Source organism: Eubalaena glacialis, chromosome X (genome assembly GCF_028564815.1).
Source record: "Eubalaena glacialis isolate mEubGla1 chromosome X, mEubGla1.1.hap2.+ XY, whole genome shotgun sequence".
NCBI classification, from domain to species: Eukaryota; Metazoa; Chordata; class Mammalia; order Artiodactyla; family Balaenidae; genus Eubalaena; species Eubalaena glacialis.
This window is the reverse complement of record NC_083736.1, coordinates 40,481,183-40,507,426: the sequence shown is the minus strand read 5'-3', so window position 1 is coordinate 40,507,426 and position 26,244 is coordinate 40,481,183. Positions and strand designations below refer to the sequence as shown.

The window sequence follows — 26,244 nt, the reverse complement described above, 5'->3', positions numbered from 1 at the left end:
TTTGGAAGTAACAGGACCTCTTTCTAGCTCTCAGAAAAGTCTGGGGAGAAAGGAGCCCTGCGTTTTCCCCCAAGGTAAGCAGGAAAACAGCGCTGACGGCTTGCCTAGGAAATTACTTCTTTCCAAAAGGAGCATTTCATCCTCCTCTCAGACAAAGAGACAACCTTTAAATACCACTTAAATTTGCATTAATTGAATTTGCATTAATCTGTAGTGGGCTAGCATTGTGTTTTGTAAATGAACGGGTCTTTGAAGTCGGTGACAGAGCAGGGGAGCCTCACAGAGAGGCTGGAAAATCTCTTTGGGTTTGACTGAAAGAGATTGGATTTTCAAACTCTGCGTAGTTAGATGTAACTTTGTAATGGTTCTTATATTTGACCCCGTGAAAGGAGATTGAGAAGCAGCTACTCGCCGACATGGATTCCTGGAGCCCCAGTATCTTCCCCGCCGCCCTCATCCCTCTTAGAACGGGGGCACTATGAACGCGGGCAAGACTGCAAGTTTAAAAGCGCACTGTTTACTTTTATTACTACTTATGTATGCTGCTGATCTCCTGCCAGGGCTCTGCCGGAGTGCTTAGAATGACTTCAAACAATAGGCAACATTTATTTCTAGCTTTCTGTGTCACGCTTTACAGGAATCCTGTTCCTTTGCACCTTTCTCCCAACTTGCAACATCTTCAATTCCATAGATGCAGTCAGGAGCGCCGGGGAGAGAGGAGGATGGATTTACTATAGGATTTTGATTGGGCAAAAAGTCCGAGGAAATGCATGCTGTTTGCCTTGGCCTTATTGCAAAGGCTTATTTTTAGTAATCAGCTTGTCCCTGCAGCTGACCGATGCTACCCAGTCCAAGCAGTGACCGGGAAAGGATGCTCCCAACCAGCACAGGGACCAGGACCTGTAGGAATGACTCCTACAAACACCTGAGGAATATTCGGAGGGTTCTTGCAAGCTCCTGAATACAAGTTCTCTCTTTAAATGAACAATTGGGCTGTAGGAGGCCTGGGCATAACTCTTTCTTGGGGGACGGGAAGTTTGACTGTGTACAGAATGTTAATGACTCAGAACGCCCTGTAACTGAGGCTCATTGTAATCGAGGAGCCGAGATAAACCTGCATGAAAGAGGTAGACTCCCTTCTCTGCTGAGATTCAGGTGCAGAGAAGGAAGCTATTTGGCAAGATGGGAGTCCTGCGTTCTATGCTCTGTAACTGTCATGAATAACAGATATGGATGCTGTGAAACATGTCTCTTTTCATGTATGATATTAGTGTATTTTAATTACAAGGAGCCGGCGTTGGCAAATTGCTCCAGCACATAACATTGAATACCAGGTGCATTTGAAAATGTAGACATGCCTAAAATGCAGAGTTGGCTCTAGGTCTAGGTGTCTATCGAATGCAGTGGGGACTACAAGATGCTTCTCAATTGTTTCGACCGAATGCAAATATCTGCCTTTTTTTTTTTTTTTTTTCTTACCAGTCTGGCTTCTGAAAGTAAACTCTTAGGTTCCTAGAGACCAGTATTCATCGTGGAACGGGAACTTGGTTTATGGGAGAACTCCTCTGATTTTCTCTAATAACTAACCTAACAAGCATTGTTGAATGAGAATCTGGCTTTTGAATGAGGTAATTTACAACCTTGGGATAGTCATTATTTATTTGAGAAAGCCTGAAAAGATACCATGGATTCTATTGCTATACAATTTTAAGCTACTGCTGTTAACAAAGCATTTAGCCGAACCAAAACAGTTTTCTTAAACTATGATTCAGACCATTATATGAGAGGGTCTAAGCACAAAATGCAATGTTTTGCATCATTTACTTTAAAATACATTTAGTTCAGGTAAAAGGAGTGCTGGCTGAAGCCTTCTTGATGACCATGTACCAAGCAGCTGACACCCACAGATGGAAACACGCCTGTGGAGTTTTCAATCTTAATTCATGTTCCAGTGACACTGTCAAGGGGAAAATAAATCATTTTTCAATACATTTAACAATTTCCAACTCATTTATTTTCCTCGGCCCTTGAAAAATGTGGCGAGTTTCTCAGAATTATAGCCACCAGTGGTGGCTGGCAATTTTTACTATATTTTAAGAACTCACAATTCAAGCACTATTATTCTTATTGGTTAATTATTCATGCCATCATTCTTTCAATAACTTATGCTAGTCCTGATGGATGCAAAGGTGAATGAGACATTGTCCTGCGCCCTAATTCTCAGTCTGTATGCCATCTCTAGTTAGATTTTGGAACAGAAATAGACTTGGCCAGTGGGTAAACTGGTCAATGAGTTCCTTGTTAGAAAGAACTATTTCAAATATCTGCTGGTACCCAGATTTACTGGAAATGATTGTCGCTTATCGGTGGGTTTTCTTTCCATTTATGATAAAGGGGTTCCCCTTAGGCCTTTATCACCGGATCCTGGGGACACGTCACTCACAGCTAGCACAGCCTGGATCTTTCCTTCCTGGGTAGGAGACGCCTAGAAAAGGGGCAGTTTATCCTTTCTCTGCTCCCTTGAGCCCCCTTTGGAAAGGACCACGTGCTGTCTGTATCGGGGATGGCTGTGAGTCACCTACTCAGCGACTGACATCAGGGCCACTTGATGAATCATTGAATTAGAAACATGCATGGAGGAAGATGCAGTCACTATCTCCCACCACTTACTTGTCCCACCCCCAGGATCGAAACCAGTGACCTCTGGGCCTGGCCTAAATTCAAGAGAACCCTGGGAAGGAGTTGCCAGAAGTTGTTCCCCAAACCCAGGTCTCCGTCAAAGCCACTAACAGTGTTGCTTTCAAATAATCCGATCTTGTGTTTTCTGCCTCGGATAGGTTACTGGGGGGAAATACCCTGAAGACAGCATCACCAGAGTCCTTGATTTGGTCCTTATCAGCAGATAATCCCCTGTGGTTGGATTAAAATGCCTCTGACTCCCTGGGGGGCCTGACTCACCCTAGCCAGCCCTCAGCTTCTTGGCCAGCGGCCTTCCAGGCCATCCTCACCTCCTCCCATGACAGTCAGCTAAGGCGACTTTGTCCGGGCCCCCTGCCTGAGCCGGTGGGAGCAGGAGGGATGGGACGGCAGGTGGCAGAACGGAGAAGGGCTAAAGCAGAAGAGGGAAGCTGGGCCATGGGAGGGTGGGTGAGCTCCGAGGCCCAGATTGCTGTGGCCTGCCCTGGCTGTGATCAGCTGTCATTTCCTCTTCGTGTATGACACTGTGGAACATATTAAAATTTCTCTGGGATGGTATGTTTGGAATTCCTCTGATGCCCCACCTCACCAACTTACCCGGACAATAAAAGCAAGGTTGTAAGCCTTTGAACAGCTGGCAGGCTATATATTTCCCCTCTTTCTTTCGCATAATCTAATTCAGAAAAGAATCCAGCTAGACTGGCAGTGCCATGTCTGGGTACTTGTTTCCTGCAAGTGCTTCCTCCACCACCTCCTCCCGCCCTCCCTGGAATCTTCCTGGGTGGCATGTGGCTTTTCTTTGCTTTTGCTCTCCACCACTCCCACCCCGCCCCCTTTTCCCCTCGCCTGAGCTCCTTCCATTGTGAGCTCGCTCTTTGCTCTGCCTGTTTTCCAGACAGCCTGGGTCCTGTTCCATCTGGGGACAACAGCCCATGAGGTCTCCCCATCTCCATAGTATTCCCAGGATGTCATTCTTGGCAGCAGCTCTGCCGGGCTGATAGGATCGGGGGTCCTTTTGGAGCGCCCCGAGCCTGAACCCACTCGCAGAGAAGAGCAGCCTCATGGCTCAGGCTGCCCTTTAGGCTGCTGGGAGCAGGGCTGGAGTGAACCGGGTTGGCAGGGACAAACATACCATCACAGTGACCCGCACATCTCCGGCAAAGGGCCGGGGGTGGGAGTGCTATGGGAACGCCTGGATGCACTTCGGCCTACATTAAGAGAAATGTGGTTATTCTCTGTTTCAGGGAGAGAGACAAGTGACTTGAAACAAAGCTCCCTGGATCCTTGGGCCGCGCCCTGCCCCCTTTCTCTGTCCTTCCCACATCCTTCCCTTCCCAAGGAAAAAGAAGGACAGACGGGACTTTTAATTTGGCTAGCGCGGGCCTGAATGTCTTTATGAAACCCGTTTTGTGAAAGGGAGAGGGGAGAAATGGATCCTGGGTTGAACCGAACCCAGCATGGGGCTGGGGAGATGGGGAGGATTTTTTCTTTTTTTTCTTTCTTTTAACAGCCGAACAACAGATCGGTTTATGAGTTGCAAATGGAAGGAACTGGACTTCTCAATTAGACATTCCCATTTAAGAGCTTCATGTCACCCCCTGTGTGCAGCATCCTTAAAAGATGCTGCTAATGTCCTCGGGACCAAAAGGTATTAAGGAGCGCTCTACAATGCAGGTTCCTAGCCCTTTTCTTTTCCTGGGGGCTTTGGTAGTCTTTTCCGAATTAGCTAAAGTTCATTAAAAGACCCAAAAGGAAAAATTGAACACAGCTGAATTAAAATGAGTCTTTTCCTGTTAGCTTGACAAGAAGGGGGGAAAAAAAGAAAGGAAAGAAAAGAAAGAGAAGAAAGAACCAACTCCCCTCCTCTGCCACTTCTTGGGTTTTAATATGAATTATTCCATACAAGTCCCTAGGCTAGAGAATCTATTTAAAGACGCCTGGCAGCATGAAGAGAGAGGGTAAAAATACAACCACTCTTTTGTCCATCAAAGGTTTTCTTTGGGAGGACATTAAGAGCCTTCCTATTTTCCTGTCTGCCCCTGCCAGTGGCAACATTCCAGCTGGTAGTACCCACTCCTCACCCTTCAGATCAGCAACCATAAAACTTCTCTGTTTGCGTCCAGGAGAAAACAAAGGGTGGCGAATCCTGCTGAAACCCCCGTGCATGTGCAGTGGGGTGGGCGAGGCAGGGACTGGCTTGGCTGCGCAGGTTGCGTGCTGCAAATTCACACACCCACACATTTGAGATTTTGAGGAAGATTGCGCCGATGGCATTCATTCTGATGCCAGATGCTCTCACATCTGCAAAGCTTTCTTCTTGTGTGTCTGGCAATAGCTTGCTTGGTCCCCCTTCACGCTTACTGTGCCCCTCATCAGAGGGTCTCAGAGTCTGATGGGTGAGCCTATAATTGCTGAGAGTCACACCCCCAGACCCATTTTCCATAGTCCGAATGTAACACCCTGGATGGGGCTCACAGTCTGGGACAACCACTTTCTTGTTAGAAAGACTGCTGACTCAGAAAATGCAAAGAATGGGTAACTTTAGGAGGCAATATATCCCTCATGCTTAGAATCAGGAATTCATCCAATCAGAATCCATTTCACCCTCATGTCCAAATCTGCACACGAACATGGACTATATAGCTTTAAACTCAGTTCTATAAGATTTGCAGTAGATATGTTTTTCTTTTTGTTTTTCTACAAAAGCTAAGAATTTTTTCATACCATTTTCTCTCCTCCAAGGCCGGGCTCAATCCCAACTTTTTCTTTTAAGCTGTGATCCAACCAATTGCCAGATTCTTTAAAAATGAAAGGGCAACAGGTTAATACATTCAAGAAAGTTGATGAGGTGTCAGAAAATTCTCAGGGGCGACCCTTCTGCAGTGCCACCAACCAACAATAGCCCTAAAGATCGAGTCTCCTCCCATCCTCCCATCAATAGGGAATAAAAATAGGCAAAGAGCAGACCATGGAGAAGCAAAGAGAAGGAGGAAGGATTATTTCTGATGTTTAAAATCTGCCACTGGAGATTTTCAAATAACACAATTTCAGAAAGGGGAGCTTCCCTTAATTTCACCGACTCCCTCCCAGGAAGAGGGGTTTGAACTCTGAAGTTGCCTTCTTTACTTGACATTAGAAAAGGAAGTCAACTCCTACAGTGAAGAAAATATCCCCCTTCCTTAACTCGAAGTGAAATGTAGGCACACACATTCTTAATATGGATGTGAAGAGTCCAAGAAATCCAGTTCTTAAAGTCCAATTTTTCTTTAAAGCGCGAGGCAATATTCAAGAACTTCATACATTTCTGTGATTCCCCCCCAAATTACGGAAAATGACTTTTTTTCAGAATTAAAATGTTTCTGTTGAGGTTTGAAATCCAAAGGCAGCAGAATGGAAGTGTCACAGGGGAACTGGCAATCAAAAGACGTAGCCAGAGTGTGCGTGGTTTAAGCAAAGCAAACTACGAACAGAAAACCAAAAGCCCAATAAATTCAGAGTGATTAGCAATAAGGGAAACATTTTTATGTGATTGGCTTTTTTTTCATTTTTTAAAAAATTTGTATTGGAGTATACGTTAATTTACAATGTTGTGTTAGTTTCAGGTGTACAGCAAAGTGAATCAGTTATACATATACATACATATATATATATATATATATATATATATCTATCTCCATTCTTTTTCAGATTCTTTTTCCATATAGGTTATTACAGAACATTGAGTAGAGTTCCCCATGCTTTTAACCTTGCCCCTTTGACATGAGTCTGTGTCCACAAGTGTTGCTTCCAAATTGCCACAGGATTGAATCCAGTATTCAAGTCCCCTCATTGGGCAGAAAAGGCAAATTGAATGGGGAATGGAAATACTGAGTTGCTCTATTGTTTATGCCCAATTTCTAACTAAGGGTTCTACAGCTGTTAGGTGAGATCACTACCCATCATTCCAAAGTGTGGGTGAGGAGATTCAAATGCAGCTTTGGAAACACTTTGTTGGACACTTTGAAGAAAAGCCAACATACTCATTTGGCTCCAGGGTAAAAGGGAGCTTGTACCCTGAGCTAACATTGGTTATCTCTCTTCTCCTAAGGCCATACCACAGCCAGCAGCCCAGTGGCAGAGCAAGTGTCAAATTAACTCAGCACCAGGGTCCCCAGAACACCAGGGCACCTTTTCTTTTCCACAGGGAGAGTGTACATTCATGTGTTGGCGAGACCAAGTGCCCTGGGTTGGGTGTCTCAGAACTTTCCTGCTTTCCTTCCAAAGGGTCTTACACAAGGTAAGTGGTAGAGTGTTTCTCATTCCTCATGTGAAACCCCCTTCCTGGGAGGGAGTGGGTGAAATGAAGGGAACCTTCCCTTTCTGGAATTTTGCTATTTGAAATCATTGAAAGGGTAGTGGCAGATTTGAAACATAAAAATAATCCTTCTTCCGTCTCTTCTGTTACCTCTTTTGTGGCTTTCTCTCTCCCTATTATTGGTGAAAGGATGGAAGGGGACTCCATGTTTAGGGCTATTGTTGATTTTTGGCACCCCAGAAAGCCCACCCCTAAGCCTCTTCTGACAGCTCGTCACCATATCAGTCACAGCTTTTAGTGGAGTGGTAGATTTACAGAAATAATCCAAACCCCCAGAGGAGAAGACTTCAGCCGTATCCTGCTTCTTGACACATAGGTAATCAGACTCGGTCATTTCCAATTTATGCAAGGTTTGTTCTCTAAAAGTCAGTTATGTCGACTGTTAAGAACTCAGAATGAGTCTTTCCACAGAAACTGTAGAAGCCCGCAGAAACCCAGCACAGGAAACAAGACCCGTACCCAATGGGCAACTCTTTTCAACCCAAGTCCCAGCCTAGAGCTTCAGGTACCCTAGCACAAAGGTTCCATAGATGCTTTACTAAGCGGACTGCCTTGCTCTTAACCACATCTGCAGAGAAGAAAACTCTTCTAACCAATCTTCCTCTTCTATCCTGAACCAGAACATCATAAATGGCCCCACTAGGGCATGAGGATCTGCGGCTCAATCTGTTAGGAATAAGGGTCATTCTTAGGAAAGGTGCAAGAGGGTTGAACTCAGCCTATATCCTCATCATCACCAATTGAAAGACGTTTAATTCTACCATGATTGACTACTATTCGCTTTCTCCTCTCCCCATTTGCTGGAGACTGGAAAGAAACACTACAAATTTTAAGACAGCTTTAAGAGAAATAAGAACTGGTTAAGTATCCTCGCTAACTGCTTCCTATTATTAACAACATGTTATTAATTTATAAACCGTATTTGGTACATTCAAACACCAAGTCAACTGGTTATGACGGGCTATTTTTATTTTGGGCCACCAATACAGCCTCACCAAGGGGCTTAGGCACCACATTAGAACTTGTTTGGACTTTTCTGTGATCATTAACTTCTTGAGTAAGCAAGGAACTCTTTGTGTCGTATTTCTTTGGGGAACATGTAGCCCCAAATTAGGCGAGTACTCTGAGAAGCTTGGGTAGAGTTAGAGAATGTTAGAAATGGATAGAACCATAGAAACATCTCGAACAATCTGTACCTTTTGTGAATGAGCAAACTGAGTCCAGAGAAGGCAAGTGACTTGCTCAAGATCACACAGCCAATGACGGGAAGGGAGGGCTCAGAGCTTGCGGCTCCTCAGATCAGCCTTCCTTCCACCAGAGCAGACAGCAATAGAATGCTCTTCTGGTTTCAGAAGGTTGTGGAATAGTTATCCAATGTTTCTGGCAAATGAATGCAAAACACCAGGACATGGAACACAGGCTAGAAATGGGTTGGGGAGGAAGAGATGAAACCTGTAGGGAAGTGGGAGTTTGGATCACAATGAGAGGTTTCTCTGGATTTCCTGAAAAAATCAGGATTTGAAGTTTCAGTCAGTCTCTAGGTCCAGTCCTCCCACACCAGTCTTGCCCCAGACAGTAAAACTATTCAATCCAAGGACACACGCACAGATGGGGCCACTTGACAGTTGACCAGAAATTACTTCTATTCCTAATCCTTCTTTTTCACACCCTTCTTTACCCCAGGCTTGTGATTTATTGCTTCTTCCCTGGGCTCTATTTCTCCTTCCCTTTTGCTTCTCCCATCTCTTTTCTTCCTCCATCACCATCACCGCTGAGTTTGGCCATGCCTGCCTAGTAATGCAGGCTGGGAGAAAACAGACCATCCCAGACTGGAGAACTGTGGTTTAATCCCAAGGATGTCCTCTTTCTCCTAAGATGGCTCTATGGGGGCAGGCATTGCCTCCTATGCTCTGCCACCTCTAACTGTAGAACAGACACCATGAGATGACAGGGGCAGGAGCTGCTCCCTCCCCACTGACCTTGTGGCTGCCCATCCTTGGAGATACCAGGGGCTGGCAGGCTGGAGGGCTGGCAGCGTGTGTGGTCAGGACGGCTGCCTCTGGGGCAGCCCAGGCTTGGCTTCTTGGCCACTACTGATGTGCTGCCAGATAGGAATAATATCAAAAACCATTCATTGAGCACATGGGATGCTTTATAAAATCCAACAGGCTGTTTACAGTTTATAAATTAAGTGCCTTCAGAAGAGGCATCTGACTTATTCTCCAAGGCATCTAGTTGACTAGTTCCAATTGGAATTCTTTGAGTTCCTGGGAAGGGGCTACTTAGCACTTCACACTCTCTGATGAGACTTTGAGTTTCTTGCTTTTCTAATCCCAGTATGAAGTGTTACCTAGTGGCAAGCTTTCTTCCACATTTAAATCTCTGATTTTTTTTTTTTTGCAATTCCTTTGAGAGAGGCTTTATGTTCTGCCATCTTTACCTTACTCATGCCTGAGATGATTGTTTTAAATGATAGTAAATATCAAATAATTCTGTCTAGCACACTGATGTCATTCCAAAGTCACTATATTTCATCTGCTTAGCTTGATGTTCTTAGAAATGAAGCAAAGGATGTTGCATATGAATTAGATGTTAAATGAGTTCATCAGCGTGTCTAAAACAATTGCCCAGGAAAACAGCGGGCCAAGACTCTTTGCTTGTGGATGCAGTGAGCTAGAAGAGGGAACTAGAATAGGACCTATTTTTTCCCCTGACCCTTGAGTCTCATCTGTTAGAGCAAAAGGAGACACATAGTAGGTGCTCAGTGAATATGTGTTAAATATATATTTGTAGAAAGAAGCCACGGGAGGCAATACCTGCATGTATTATACTGAAAACAGTCCCCGGGGGAAATACGGATACTGAGCACGGCCCTCCCTTGTCTGGCAAGCAGGGCGAGAATAAGGCCACTCTTGGCACATGCCACTTGTCTTAGCCAGTTGCTGGAATAACTTGTGTGAAACCAGCACTTTACCCTTTGCCAGGCAGAAGGTCAGCCCAAGAGTGAGCTGATCTGTAGATACAACACCATCTCTCACCCAGGAGGCTGGGTCTGCTGTAAGCTCTGCTATATTATTTCGCTGAGAATGACAGGTGGGGAAATCTGGGCACCAGTTGTTCTTTTCCACTGGTATCGTTTGGAGGGTAGCTCCAAAGTCGGGCACGCCAGCCTACGTGCCTCTCCTCCGGCAGAGGCTCCACATTGGAGCTATTAGAATGTGGGCTCTGTACATCGGCCAAGTCCATGTCTCAGAGAGACTGTACCCAGAGCACGGAGCAGCCCAGGTCTACTGAGTTCAACAAGAGAGTCGCTTTCTCACTCAATCCATCACTGGCTGGGCTGAGGTTCTAAGTCTTGATAGGCAGCATTTGATTTTTATGCTACATGGCTTTCACAAAATTAAAGCAAGTTAGAATTAATTTAATTTTGAGAAAAAAGACAGAAGCTCCTACAAGACAGACGTAGATACCCCTAGGCTGCCATAAAATTGGGATCTCGAGTGATGAAAACTTCCTTCATTCTTGATTTTCCCCTTTGTGAGTGCTTCCCTGGGCACTCTGCACAACCTCACCTGTGCACATCCGGACCAACACAATGTTAAGGCAACTTAACTTAATTAACATCACTCTTTTCTTGAGCATTCTGTTCATTTCTTCTTCAACACAACAGTGTTGGTTCATTCAATTTGAACACAAGGCAAAAATCTCAGTGTTATGTTGCAAGGATCATACCTTTATGCTTCAAGGGTTCTGTGAGTTCTGCGGCATATTTACGCTGTTGCTGGCATTCTCATTTCAGAGTTTAATATAACAACTGAACAAAAAGTATCATGCTTTATGAGCGTGTTGAAATGAAAAATCTATTTCTTATTAGTGGTGAAGCAATATTTCTTCTGTCATTCTTTTATACTTTATCACTACTTCTGGGTTCAGCTTATCATCTTTAAAGAGAAAATCAGATAATAAAGTTACATTCTGTGTGACATTAACTAGCTCTTTATCAGTATAAATGTCATAACATTTGCTTGCAAAATTATTTTATTCACCTTTCAGGAAAAAAAATTTTTTTAACTGTGCTTGCAATTCAGAACGTTGCTACTAGGTGGCAGTAGTGCACAAGAACAAAATGGTCCACCTGGAAGAATATTTGACTAAGAGACTAGCATGTCTTCCCATACTTATAAGGAATAAAAGTTTAATACTATTAAAATACTCAAACTGGCACAAACTTTAAACATCCATTAACTTAATTACTATTTTTAAGCCAAGCTTTGATTTGAAAAGAGAAAGTGTTATTTGTTAATGAAATTCTGGATAGGCAATACATTCACAAGTTCAGACATCTACAAATTAAAAAAAGTTATACAGCGAAAAGTCTTTCTCCCGTGCCTGTCCTCCAACTCCCACAGGTAACTAACTGTACAGTTTCTTGAGTATCCTTCCAGAGCTTCTCTATGTAAATACAAATTAACACAAATATATATTCTTATCCCTCCTTGTTTTAACACAAATCAGTAGAGCTTCTGCATTCTTCCTTATAGAGTTGCATGGTATTCGACTGTGTGAACGTTGTGTAATATATTTAACCAGTCCCCTACTAATGGAAATTTTGTGCTGTTTCCAATTTTATGCCATGACAACCAATGCTGTAGTGAATAACCATATGCTTGTGTGATCTCACATGTAGGATAGTTCTCCGAAGTGAAATTGCTGGGTCTAAATTATACAGATTTTCAATTTTAATAGATATTGCCAAATTGGCCTCTACAGAATTTGTACCAATTTTTACTGTACTTTCTCCAAAATAGGCCTGTTTTCCCACAGCCTTGCCAACAGGGTGCATGATCAGACTTCTGACTGGTTGAACAAAGTGTCTCAAAGTACTTTAATTTTCATTTCTCTTAGGTGAGTGAGGGTGCCCATCTTCTACATTTAAGGGCCGATTATATTTCCTTTTCTGTGGAATAAATGCAAATGCCAACACATACAACCATACATACACGTATATAGGGTTTTGTTGTCAATGTCATTGCTTGTTTTTACCATCATGCTATGCATGCTTTTCTTTCATTTGCTTTGCTCATTTAACCATATCTCCTGGCCATGGCTCCAAAAAGAAGTTGCTGGCAGTGGAGAGGGAAGGTCAGGACTGGAAAGTCTGCTTTTCCCCTTCATCCTCTTGCCATTGACTCCTGGGGGAAATATCTGTGAACTGGAATGGTGAAAGGAGAAATCTAATAAATTCTCTTTCGGAGACTAATTAAGGCTTCAAAGAGACAGTTAACCATTTGGGAAAATACAGTCATATTGAAACTCAGGAAATGGTCAGCAATACTGTAGCCTCTGAACATGGAACCCAAGAAAGCTCTGGCTCTTTGAGCTGAAGTCTTGCTGAGTTTCAATGTAATGTGCAGAGGAAAACCTAGAATATGCAGCTGAAATGAAAACAAAAATGCTCTTCGGCATCCTCTGCTGATTTGGAGCTTTAGGCTCAGGTTTGATCAATTTTAATGAAATATTGCCATTAGCATGCACATAAAGGAAAGTGGTGCAAAGTTGCATGAAAATGTGGTATCCTCAACTTTAGGATTATCTTCTGCATATGGACATGGCAGTAACTGAATCCATAAGCATCTAAAATGTTGGCATTTTAGAGCAAGAGAGGGTTGCAGACGCCATTTTCCCCACTCCCCTATTCTACAAATGAGGAAACTGGGGCTGGAACAGCTTAAATGACCTGTACCAGGTCCCCCAGCTAATTAATGGAAGTGCTAGAGTCCAGGTGGGTCCCCTCATTACTGTTCCCTGCTCTTCCTGCAATTTACAGGGCTTCCCTGAAACACACGTGCTGAAGTTTTGCCATTGCCAGGGATGCTCCACTCTGAAACAGCCCTGTGTCACACACCCTTTTCCTCCTGGGGTCCCCTGCCCCACACTCGCAAGACAGCTAAACTGAGGTTAAGGGGGTCTGGGGCCACTATATTAGAGCAAAACTAATGGACTTATATGGACTTGAACTTCTTCATCTTATCAGTGCTTTGCTCTGTTGATTCAGACTGTCCACGCATAGCAAGCTTAAAAAAAGGTTGTACTATGAAGCAAAATAATCAAACTTTTATCTGAAATAACTTTGAAAGTTTTTCTGAAGGTTTAATTATTGTGTTCCTTTTGCTTTAGATGTAATGTCAAGTCACCCAATCTTCCTAAATGTTTGAAAATATTTTTGATGCTCTCTGTTTGCTGGTGTGATAGTGTTGGCCATGCCTTGGGGGGTGGGGTTAGTGAGGTGATTTGAGGAGATTCTGGACCCAAGTCCTTTGTCCAAGAGGTATATGCTTAAAAGAACAAGGCAAATTTCAGATATGGCATGATCCCACTTTAATGATAAGTCTCTGCTCCAGCAACCACTTACTTTTTCAAATTATACGTGTGCTTGGGCTACAAAGGCTCTTCAGAAATGCGTGAGTCTGTTGGCAAATACACGTGTGTTGCCTTAACCGCACTGGAGGCCAGTTAGCATAATGTGTATTTCCGATGCAGCTTATCATTGGTGCTGGGTGGCACGGGGCTTCACACAAAAACAGGATGAGCCCAGAGCATAGAAGTGGAAAACTAGGTGGGTGGGTGGGTTGGACTTGGACATGGAAAATGTACTTCCTTCCTGTGGGACGTGGCGTGTGCTTGTTAGCGCTGACCTGCCTTCTCTCTAGCCCTGTAAGCTGACATTGACATCAAAGCTTACCGAGAAACTGAATAGACCCTCTCGTCCCCACCAGCCAGGGATAAGGATGAAAGCACCCAATCGAGTTATGCTCTGGCCAGAACCACTTGACTATGGGGTCAAACTATCCTCCAGCAATTAAAGTCAACAAGCGCTTCCATTAAACCATTGTGTCCACTTCCAAATGATTATAAATATGTACCGTAAGCTATGGGGGAGGGGTGTGAAATGGATGATAGCTTATGCTAATGACACTCTAGAAACCAATTTTCTCCACTCAAAATGACATGGAAAAATTCTACTCAATACCTCCAGGGTTCCATTAGTTTTTCTGGGTAAACGTTTCTGGGGAAAATAATTTCTGTTTTCATTCCAGCTGTGCCTCAGATACAGTGATGATGGATTGCGAGTGCAAACTGTAAGACGAAAACTCCGGCATACAAAGAACAATGACAACCAGAAAGCTCCAACCGGATCCTGCCCTTTCCTTGAAAGGAACTGGAGCCTAGGAGGTGAAGGCATTTCCAATTTTTAGTCCTTTGCCTCCCTCTGCTGTTCCTCTTGAGAAGTTTTCCCTTACAACAATGAGAAATCATGTACTAGCTGCATCCTTTTCTATGCTCTCACTGCTGGCGCTGATGGGAGATACAGACAGCTCATTCATGATGGACTCCGATCCTCGACGCTGCATGAGGCACCACTATGTCGATTCTATCAGTCACCCGTTGTACAAGTGTAGCTCCAAGGTAAGCTCGAGATCTCTGTGAGAGTAGCCTTACTCCCAGAAACAGGAGACAAGCCCTATTCCTTTGACAAGGGACAGAGAACTATATGGCTGACCCACAGGGCTTGCCAGAGAATCATCCTTTTAGGGTTTCCCACCGTGCTTTGAACTTTTGTCAGTAAAGCTGCCTAATTGACCATGTACACACCCAGCCAGCTCCTCTCCTTTCAGGCTGCTCAAAGTCAATAGGAAAGGCTGGAAGTTTCTCACAATAAAATTGTTGCTAGGCACAAGGTTGGAGGGGTGTGTGTCGTCCCTGGCTGTGAAAATGATGGAGCAGTGGTGTCCTTTTTCAAGAAAGAAAATGGCGTCTACAGGTTATCGTAACTCTTTCTATCGCCACCAGCAATAAAGAGGAAGGGAATACAAGAAATACGATTGAGCAGTGAAACGTACTTCTTGGGGGGGAGGGCTCTTCAAAGTGTTTCCCGGTCCATGCCTTTCTCTACCTGCCATGTTTACGTTAAAATGGTTTCAAAACAGAAATGGCATTTTGATAAGTTATCAAAGGTAAAAGTTATCAAGGTAAAAACCTTGATCAGCCACGTCATTCTTGTTTGGAGTAGGTTGTGTGTCTTTTTGCACAGGCAAAAGTGATGTCTCAGTGTTGAGACGGGGTGTATGAAGGAATACTATGCTTCCAAGGCCACCAAGAGTGGCCCGCCACCTGGACCACCCAGAAGGGAGGCACATAGTAGGGAAAAATAGACCCAGAAGCGGACTTCTCACGACTCTCACTGCCCCCAGTCACACGAATGAAATTTGCCCACATTTGGTAAATAAGAATTTGTTTAGCCCAACCTCAGAGATTTTCACTTCCAGTCCTGAGACTAAAACCACTCAAATATTCTCATATGGCAAGTATTTTTTTAAATTACCAGTATAATTAAGAAGTTTTGGTAATATCAACCACTAAACTTGAGACCATATAAGTTAATGGCTCTACCCTCTGTTTAAAAACATTACGACTTCTGTCTGCCTTTAAAATTTCCATAACTTCTCTGATTATAGCTCAATGATGATGGCTTGTTTTAGTTTAGGGAGATCAGAATTTGGGTTAACTCACTTTAACCCAAACTTCCTGGCTCTTATTTGTACTTGTCGAACCAAAAAAAAAAAAAAAAAGAGTAAATAGATAAATTTTTGCAAGCCTGCAATCCCTTCTTAGGACAAAATATAAAACAAACTGAGAAAAAAAGATAGGACATGTTTTTCCAACTGATTGCTCAGAAACTGTAGGCCTGAGGTAAGGTTGACTAGAGCAATTATTAGTTTCTCCTCCACTCCCCCTATAGAGAGCACTCGTATTTAGCGTTTCTTATTCCACAGATGATTTTTCCACAGATGAGTTGTCCTCCATAATCATGATTCTTTAAAAAAAGAAAGGAAATAAAATTATTTCAGGGACTTCCCTGGCGGCCCAGTGGTTAAGACTCCTTACTTCAAAAAAAAAGAAAAAAAGACTCCGCACTTCACTTCAAGTGCAGGGGGCACGGGTTTGATCCCTGGTCGGGGAACTAAGACCCCACACGCCGCGCGGCCTGGCCAAAAATAAATAAAATGTTTAAAAAAGAAAGGAAATAAAATTATTTCAAAGAAAGTGTTCATGTGATGATAGGAAGGAACAGGAAAATTGGAGCATCTCTGAAAACTAAAGAACAATCTGGAAAGATTTGATGAAAAGATGGAGGAGCGCCTTAGCAATTATCACATTAGTTAAGGAAAGGTCAAAGAAGATATAGCCTTAACTCAAACGCAGCGAACTCACACTGCTTGAGCATGAGTCCTACAAACAGACTTTAGTTTACCTTTGTTCACCTCTGTTTCTTCCAGAATACCATGATAAATAGAGCAAAATTGTGATTGTAGAGAAATGTTTGTAATTTCATGGGAACAATCTGTTTTCAAACATCCCAAACTATCCCAAATATAGCAATAGTTTTATGTAAATGGTGCTTGCAATTATAAACCTTTCTTCCTTGGCCATAAAATATGCCTGGCAGAATCTCAACTACCCAGACCTTTTCTGGATTAGATTTTCTCTATGTATCCGGGAACAAAAACTGTTTTTCATTTTGAGATATTCTATAATTCTTAATTCTCACAGACTCAGGCTGGTTTTCTCTCTAATGGGTTTCACTTAGAAAAATTGTTCATCTTTACAGACTTGGGATATAAAACATGTAGCCTGTGCCTCAGAAACAACCAATGGGGTTTTTTGCAAAGAGGAGACTAGGGTAGATTTTTCCTCTCTGCAAACATTCTCCCCTCAACGTGAGGTTCAAAGCCCATTATTTACTACTGTTTGCCTGTCAGTTGTTAATGCTTCCCGACTCCCATTTATCCAGTGTCTGGTCTCGGGAAGACAGATAAAGGGGAGAATGTGACCCAGGCTCAGGGAAGGGAGAGCATCTGCTTGAACACATAATAGGTGTCAGGCACCTCATACTATATGATCTAATCGTTGCTGACAAACCTGTGATGGAAAGCGTTATCATTCCTGTTTTATTGGTAAGGAAAACTGAAACCTGAAAGAAGAATTAAGTAGATTGTTCGATGCCATTTAGCCCAGGAGTGGCAATGTCTGCCTCGGAGCATGCATCTTTCAATTCATCTTTCATTCATTTCATTCAATTCATTCATCTTTCACTTGGCTCTTCCTATTGGAGGAATGCAAATAGAATGTAGGAGCCATAATTTATTTTTTATTATGATTTTTTAAAATTTTATTGAAGTATAGTTGATTTACAATGTGTTAATTTCTTCTGTATGGCAAAGTGACTCAGTTATACACACATATATATATATATTCTTTTCCACTATGGTTTGTCACAGGATATTGAATATAGTTCCCTGTGCTATACAGTAGGACCTTGTTGTTTATCCATTCTATATATAATGGTTTGCCTCTGCTATCCCCAAACTCCCAATCCTTCCCTCCCCCAACCCCCTCCCCCTTGGCTACCACAAGTCTGTTCTTATATCTGAGTCTGTTTCTGTTTTCGTAGATGTGTTCATTTGTCGTATTTAAGATTCCACATATAAGTGATATCATATGATATTTGTCTTTCTCTTTTTGACTTACATCACTTAATATGATCATCTCTAGGTCCATTCATGTTGCTGCAAATGGGAGCCACTATTTAGAAGTTCAGGCTCAACTTCCAGTCTGTTGAAAAATCATGATTTACACTCAGCAATCTTTGTAGAAAAATAAAAATAGTAGTGAAAGCTTTTCTGCAAGCCTTCCATGAGACTATCTGAACTTGCATCTGGCCAGACCCGGGGACCTGTCGCCCATCTCCCAGCAATTCAGGGAAGGGCTGAGGTGGAGTCAGGCAGAAAAGACTGGCCACAGTGGTCCACGAAGGAGGTCAGTGTGGCCACAGATTAGGATGTGCCTGGTGGCTTTCAGTGGTAACACCTCCTAGGAGTGGGTACAGAAGATTCTGGGAGTGGCAGCTTCATTGACAATCTTCACTGAATTTTTTAGTAAAGGTGGTAAAGCAAACAAGCAAAGGGTCAGTGGTTAGTGGAAATGAGATATCTGGGGAATCTTCAAGGGAACTGAGATCCCAGGCTTTGAAGTGAGAGAGACCTGGTTTCAAATTCCAGCTCCACAGTTGGCCAAATGGGTGACTTAGGGGGAAGTGACGTCATTCTTTAGTGCCTCAGTTTCTTCCCATGTGAAATGGAGCTAATGCTGTCTCCCTAAAAGTGTGGGTATGGGTATTGGTGATAATATTTGTAACGCATCCAGCCTAGTGTTTGGCATATAATAGACATTAATAGATGATAGTATGATCTTGATGATGAAGTTATAAAGTGGACAGGTGTTTAGACTCACTTTTCTATTTTAGTCAACCACTGAAACCTCAATAACTATTGGGATCTCCTATAGCCTTAAAGGATTAGGAAAATGAACCTCACTGAGGTTCTCGTTAAACACAGGAACCTGGCAGGGCTGGGGGAGCAAGCAGAAGGGCAAAGTAAATGTAAGCCACTGTGCTGGGTGCTAAAAGGGGGGGGATCAAAGGCAGAGAGAAACAGATCCTGCTGTCTGACCTCCTTTCCCACGTGAGCGGAGGAAGGAGGGATTGGAGGGGGTGCGTTCTGGATTCAGGCCAAGGAGGGGTTTTCAGGAACCGAGACTGGGAAAGTGAGCCAGCTGGGCAGGCCTGTGAAGTCTGAGTTGGGTGAGGAGTAGCAGATGATGGCCCCGAGCCAGGAGAACGAAGAACCAAGGCATACGGTTGTCTGAACCCTGAAGGGCCACAGGAGCAGCTAGGGGGGTGGCCCCAAAGGAGAAGGAGGAAGAGGGTTCGGGGCACAAAGCCTGGGGAAATTCCCTGAGGAAAGGGGACCTGTCATGCGCAGGGCTGAGCCCTCATAATGCTTACAATTAAATGGAGGAGAGAGGGAAGGGAAGCATTCTGGGTGCAAAGGTCTCTTCAGGTCAGTTTGAGTTGTAACCAGAGTGAAGGGACCGGCTTCTAGCTGCAGGTTGACCTGGCTCTCTGGAGATGATCTGAACAGTCATTTATTGAGGGTGCTGGTGAAGTGAGGAATGGGAGAAGCAGAGGTGAATCATGCTCCTGAGGAGAAAGGGGGGTGCTTCAAGGGGTGCCATGGAATAAGGGATGCACAGTATTCACTGTTGAGAAAAAGGCAAAATATGTTTCTCACTCGATTGAGGTAAAATGGCCAAAGCTCTATTCTAGGATGGGACAGGTGGGTCTTTATTCTGATACTGATGGAGACCATGGCCTGAGCCAGGAATTCACAGGGGCCCCACGTGACAGGAAAGGAAAGTGGCTTTGGAGATGGCAAGTCTTTCAACAAGGGGTGATGAAAACCATCTGTGTTTGGATTTTCTCTCACTCAGAAGACAGTTGTGTATTGCATCAAAAGGCCTGTCTAAGAACTGTGGTAGGTCCCCAGAGAGAGAAGGAGCCTGAGGTCTCCGGGTGCAGTCCTTGGTCTGGACCCAGGAATCACAGCTGGCTACAACCCTCACAGTGTAGCCTGAACTTGCCCTTGACCGACTTTAGCATCTTATGAAACTCGAAGGCTTGACAGGCTGACTCTCATGGCCTAATAGTATAGCACCGTGGTTAGGAGAGAGAGCTCAGGAATCCGGCTGTCTCGGTTCAGAATCCTGGCCCTCCATTGTACAGCTATGTGACTTCAGGCCGGTAACTTATCCTCTGCCTTTGAATTTCTTAATTTGTAAAGTGGGGGGAGTTTACCTTTTGAAACAGTTGTTAAGTATTAACTTGCCTGTGAAGGGCTTGGCACAGTGCCTGGAGCCTAGTAAACGTTCAATACATGTTACGTATCATCATCATTACTATTCCTTAATTATTACCCAAGGACCTTCCATTACTCTTAACCTCAGCACATGGAAATCAGATTGAACGCGGAAGAGTCTATCCTTGAGCTAATACCCTGAACCCAGCAGCTCTGTTCGTGTTAGAAGGAACTAGGTATCACGTCCAGCTGGAGCCAAGTGACTCCAGGGTTGCGGGGATACAAAAGGGCTGCTGGAGAAGTTGCCTAGCTTCCTAACATCAAGCCAGTTGTTGGGGGGGAACATAAGATAGCAAAAATTAAACTGGACCAAAAGCAGATAACGTGTATCTGTCACCCACCTGAGTCGTGAAAAGTCAATAGAAGGTTTTTTTTGTTTTTTTTTTCTATTTCTTTCTTTCTTTCTTTCTTTCTTTCTTTCTTTATTTATTTGGCTGTGTTGGGTCTTCATTGCTGCACACGGGCTTTCTCTAGTTGTGGCGGGCGGGGCCACTCCTCGTTGCGGTGCACGGGCTTCTCATCACGGTGGCTTCTCTTGTTGTGGAGCATGGGCTCTAGGCGCGCAGGCTTCAGTAGTTGCAGCACACAGGCTCAGTAGTTGTGGCTCACGGGCTCTAGAGCGCAGGCTCAGCAGCTGTGGCGCACGAGCTTAGTTGCTCCATGGCATGTGGGATCTTCCCGGACCAGGGCTCGAACCCGTGTCCTCTGCATTGGCAGGCGGATTCTTAACCACTGCACCACCAGGGAAGCCCCTCAATAGAAGTTTGTATGAGCGATAACCACCTATTGAACACACTCTTTTAGTGGTGCAGCTCCATGTGGGTTCTTTGTCCAAAAAAATTCATTTCTTGATTTGATAGTGGAGTAGCGTGTATGCTCTTCATTAAGAGCAGTTAAGCGCAGTGCAAAATGCAGAGCAGCTAATAAAATACAGCCAAGTCACCCACGTATGAGGAATGTGCATTGACCATAAACTGGGGGCCAATGTGTTTTGGCAGGTGAACAGATGTCTGAAGGTGTCAAAGTTTTATTGAACTGAAGGATGAATTGGTTAAGGAGTTAGAGAGTATGTGGTATCATCCAATGAACTGCTGGGAGTCCCTGGGAGTCCTCAGATCCCTGGGAGATGGAGCAACGGGTGAGGGTCTTGACAGTGGAGGAGATATTATTTAGGACTGCCATGGTTCTTAGAAGATTCAGCTCTGCTTAAGTTTGGAGGTGGTGATGATGTGTCCCAAGAAGCCCATAAGAAAAGGGTCAGACTCGTGTGGTTATGATATGGTTACAACTCCCAGAGGCAGGTCAAAGAAGATTAGAGTAGGGTGTGAGTTGGCACATGCCTCAGGCAAGCATCTTAATATCAGGAAGCAGGATATTATAGTGGTTTAGACCAGGGGTTTGGTTTTAGACAGACCTGGGTTTGATTTCAGTGTTATGTTTTACCAGATATGTGAGTTTGGGCAATTTACTCAAATTCTCTAAAGCCTCAGTTTCCTCATCTGTAATAACAGTACAGATAATAATAGTACCTTTCACATAGGATTGTTATGAGAATTAAATGAGATTAAATGTTGTAAGCACTCAATAAATGTTGGCTGCCATCATTATTATTAGCGAAATGATCACTATCTAGTGATGCATCTAGAGCGGAGCTTCTCAAACTTTAACAGGTCCAGAGCCTTGCTACTCAAAGTGTGGATGTTAGCACAGCAATACCGACATCAACCAGAATCTTACAAGAAACGCAGAATCTCTGGCCTCACTCAGAACTAGTCAAGCACAATCTGCATTTTAACAAGATCCTCAGCTGATTGACATGCCCATTACAGTTTGAGAAGCTCTGGTCTGGAAGAGGTCAGAAGTTGTTCATTAAATCTGTAATACAGGTGAGGCGTGGCCAAGACTAAAATGTGAATATCAAGAGTGAATCCGGGGACTTCCTTGGTGGCACAGTGGTTGGGAGTCCACCTGCCGATGCAGGGGACACTGGTTCGAGCCCTGCTCCAGGAAGATCCCACATGCCGTGGAGCAACTTAAGCCCTTGTGCCACAGCTACTGAGCCTTCACTCTAGAGCCCACGAGCCACAGCTACTGAGCCCGCGTGCCTAGAGCCCATGCTCCACAACAAGAGAAGCCACCACAATGAGAAGCCCACGCACCGCAATGAAGAGTAGCCCCCGCTCACCGCAACTAGAGAAAGCCCGCGTGCAGCAACAAAGACCCAACGCAGCCAAAAGTAAATAAATTAATAATTAATTTTTAAAAATGATTCATATATATGTATGGATACATTTTAAAAAAAAAGAGTGAACCTGGGAAGCAGGTATTTATACCTTCCATTCCTAACGACACTCATTCATGGATCTTTATCTTCCAAACTCCCTGCTTGACTCCTGCAACACACACACACAAAACAGGGCTAGATAGAGATGGCATCTATATACAGTTGAACTTTGAACAACATGGCTTTGAACTGCACAGGTCCACTTACATGCGGATTTTTTTTCAATAGGAAATATTACCACAGTACACGATCTGTGGCTGGTTGAATCCTCGGATGTGGAACCGCAGATAGGGACAGCCAAGTGTAAATTATATGCAGATTTTGGAATACACGGAGGGTTGGTGCCCTTGACTCCCCATGTTATTCAAGGGTCAACTGTACTGGGAATCTCCCAGAGAGGGGATTTGCATGTATGTTGAGAACATCAAAGGCCAGATAATCATTTCATGGTGTCCTCTTGGAGGAGAGGGCATTTGAATTTGGCAGTGGAGGATAGTTGGTATTTCATTAAGTACAGCCAGGAGAAAAGGACATTCCTGAGAGAGGAAAGGCAAAGGCAAGAGGCAGGGAAATTCAGGGCAGTTCCATGGACTCCTAAGTAATTAAGCTTGATCCAAATAGAGAGTGGGTGATGAGAATGAGAACAGTTGTTGGTGAGATTGGAAAGATATGTGAAATCCAGGTCATGGAGGGCCTTAATGCCTGTTCAGGATTTTGGATTTTATTCTGAAGGCTGGTGGCAGCCACTGAAGGTGTTTATTGTACATGTCTCTGCATTCTCCTTGCCCAGAAAGTCCAGCTCCTGAGGAAGAGGGACCCACTGGAGGTGGCCCCGGAGTCTTCAGTGCTGGAGTTCTTGTCCTTCGGGATGAGCTGAAGGCAGAGCTTGAGACCTTGAAGACTTTTAGTGAAATCACTATTCGGTTAGTTCTACAAATGGCCCTAGATTGCTGACTTGGTCATATTATGGACAGTGCTAGTTGCCTGGTCATTCAAGGTCAGCATTTGGTTCACCTGTACGTGTATCATTTGGGTACGATGCACTGCCATGTCTCTGCCCTTCTGAATGAAGTCTGTTGGCACAGGTTAGCTATACCCATCCAGACTGAAATTGAATCTCTAAAGACTCCATTTGGGGAGGTGAGTCTTTGAAGAACTGCTTAATCTGCCTAATAGATAATCCACATTAGAGATGAGCAAATTTAACATTACTCCAAAGTGAGATGTCAAGGAACTATTCCCACGTACTAGAAAGGGTGAGAAGGGACTGGGAAGACCTCGAACTCTCTCTCTCATTAGAGGGATGGGGTGGGCACCAAGAACTGGCCTGTGTAATATAGACCTATGGCATAATCTCTCAAAACCCATTTCAGATCATGTCTGTTTTCCCTATCAATGTGAAGCGCAGGCAGGATAGAATTGAAGCTTTAATAAAATCAAAATGACTTACAGCTACCATTTTCTCCCTGCCTCTGTGACCTCTCAGAGAAAATAAATCAGTAGGTCTAGTCCAACTTATTCTTCACCAAGCCCTGCTAGTCATTTCCTAATATCTCATATTGTCTTGTTTGTTGTTAAGAGATTGTTGGATTCATCCCAGCATCTTTTCAGATAATGATGTTAATGATCTATAATTACCAGAAGTCATCTTCTCTTCCTTTTGGAAAGATGGGCAGGCCATTTCCTACTTTTAATTCTTGGGCATTAAATTCTATCCTATAGGATGATATCAGACTTAATAGCTGGTGAGTTTCAATAATAATTGCTAATTCCTAAAATACCATGAGGTAAATGTCAAACAGTTTCATGCATATTTATGTATCTTTTAATCTTTTATTTGAGTAGTTCTACTTTTTATGTTCTTGTTGTGGGTGCTGGAATTATAGGGCAACTTTTTCTCTATCACTTAATATGAAGTTCGTCAAGCAAGACCCTCCCACATAAACACACACCAATAACCTCAGGTTTCCCCCACCTTCTGTGCCTCAATGTATAGGGTTGTATAGCTTAATGAATCAAGTTGCCCACCCTACCCCCCCATGACTGCCACTCCCAGGATACCATTTATGTATGGGATGCATAAATGAGCCTCTGCTCCATCCCTTTAATCTATATGCAAAATATAAAGTGTGTACTTATGTCCATTGTTTGGGGGATACCTTTGGTAGTTTGCACCAGATTCTTAAAGGATCTGTTTACTAAAGCCACATTAAGAGCCACTATAAAGAACATGCAACCTCTGCTACTTCAACCCAAGCTTTATTATCATCCTAACCTACATTTGGAAATGGAGATGGTCAGAAGGAATGCATCCTAGTATTTGCCCTAAATGACTGAAAACTCAATTGCACAAATCTCAGGATCCTTCAGTGTATAAGCCCAGAAGTGTGATTCCAGGTCCCAAAACATACCCTTTTTCTATTTCACTCTCTTGTTTCAAGTTGTGGTGCCCAGAATATTTCTTCCTAAGTATCACTTAGTTATCCTCTTTTTCTTCTTCAGAAACCATATTCCTTTTCTTTAGTAATTCTCTGCACATAGCAAATTCCTTTTCTCTGTAGTCATTCTTTATCTACCCCCTGATGGCAATTTGGAATGACTTTCTACATTTTCAGACTAATAGAACTGGCATGGGTCCAACGGTAGACTACCACCTGTCAGTAGAAATTTCTTCTGTTCTTTGGTTTTTATTTGCACATCGTGGTGGTGGGCCGTGTCCAGTGGTTCTAAACCCTCAGCGCACTTTGGAATCACCTAAAGAGCTTGGAAAACCACGAAAGCCTGGGCTCAACTCCAAAGGATTTTAATTCACTTGGTCCGAGATGGGGCCTGGGTGTTGACATTTTAAAAGCGAATTTGCAGCAATGTAGGTGATGCTATAGTACTTTATATTTTTGCTTATAATGACAGCTACCAATTCTTTTTCACTTAAGTTGGGAAATTTCATTTAATGGCAGCTGAAGGGCCATTTTCAACCGGAAAAATTTATTTATATCTGTGGTAAACTTTATCTTGATAAAAATTTGCACTAGTATTTTACCACCAGATGAAAAAACAGATGAGCATCATTTAAAAATTAATGTATTTGGGCTTCCCTGGTGGCGCAGTGGTTGAGAATCTGCCTGCCAATGCAGGGGACACGGGTTCGAGCCCTGGTCTGGGAAGATCCCACATGCCACGGAGCAACTAGGCCCGTGAGCCACAACTACTGAGCCTGCGCGTCTGGAGCCTGTGCTCCACAACAAGAGAGGCCGCGATAGTGAGAGGCCCGCGCACCGCGATGAAGAGTGGACCCCGCTTGCCGCAACTGGAGAAAGTCCTCGCACAGAAAAAACGAAGACCCAACACAGCCAAACATAATAAATTAATTAATTAATTTTTAAAAAATTAATGTATTTAAAATAAAGTACAGAGAAAAACATGTTTATATTACATCAGGCTTTGTTTTGAATGAATCTTTTTCTCCAATCCTTACTGTAAAGATCTTGTGCTATAACTTTTAAAGCCATACAAATAAGAGTGCTAAACTGTGGACTTAAAAGTAGGTGTATAAATATTCTTAAGCAGTATTACTTGGAAAATAAAATATAACAACCACATAAAATAAACCAATATCATATTTTCTTTACCTGTTAAATATTGAGAGACATTTACCTTTTTAAAGTAACTTTAAAATCATGGAAAAAAATAAAAGAAAAGCAAATTTGCCAGGTGATTCCAATGTGTGACCAGGGTTGAGAGCCACTGGTCTTCTCCAGCAGGAACTCATCCAGCCAGGAGTGTTAGGGCCTTTTAAAGGATGCTGCGGGACCTGGCTGAAGTTTTGGCTTCCCCAGTGGGGGTAACCACTTCTTTTCTCTCCCCAGATGGTACTCCTGGCCCGGTGCGAGGGGCACTGCAGCCAGGCGTCACGCTCCGAGCCCTTGGTCTCCTTCAGCACTGTCCTCAAGCAGCCCTTCCGTTCCTCCTGTCACTGCTGCCGGCCCCAGACGTCCAAGCTGAAGGCACTGCGGCTGCGCTGCTCTGGGGGCATGCGACTCACGGCCACCTACCGGTACATCCTCTCCTGTCACTGCGAGGAGTGCAGCTCCTGA

At 43.6% G+C, this 26,244-nt stretch overlaps 1 protein-coding gene across 1 annotated transcript; it reads left to right on the top strand.

The window, feature by feature from the left end:
• Positions 1-26,244, top strand: NDP (norrin cystine knot growth factor NDP). The gene is made up of 3 exons (XM_061178995.1): positions 1-74; positions 14,149-14,518; positions 26,017-26,244. The coding sequence occupies exons 2-3, from the start codon at positions 14,357-14,359 to the stop codon at positions 26,242-26,244; spliced, it is 390 nt and encodes a 129-aa protein (XP_061034978.1). The 5' UTR covers positions 1-74; positions 14,149-14,356.

Coding starts and splice junctions, on each gene's coding strand:
- NDP (XM_061178995.1), top strand. CDS start 14,357: ATGAGAAATCATGTACTAGCTGCATCCTTTTCTATGCTCTCACTGCTG. Junction 14,519..26,016: donor TGTACAAGTGTAGCTCCAAG/GTAAGCTCGAGA, acceptor TTCTCTCCCCAG/ATGGTACTCCTGGCCCGGTG.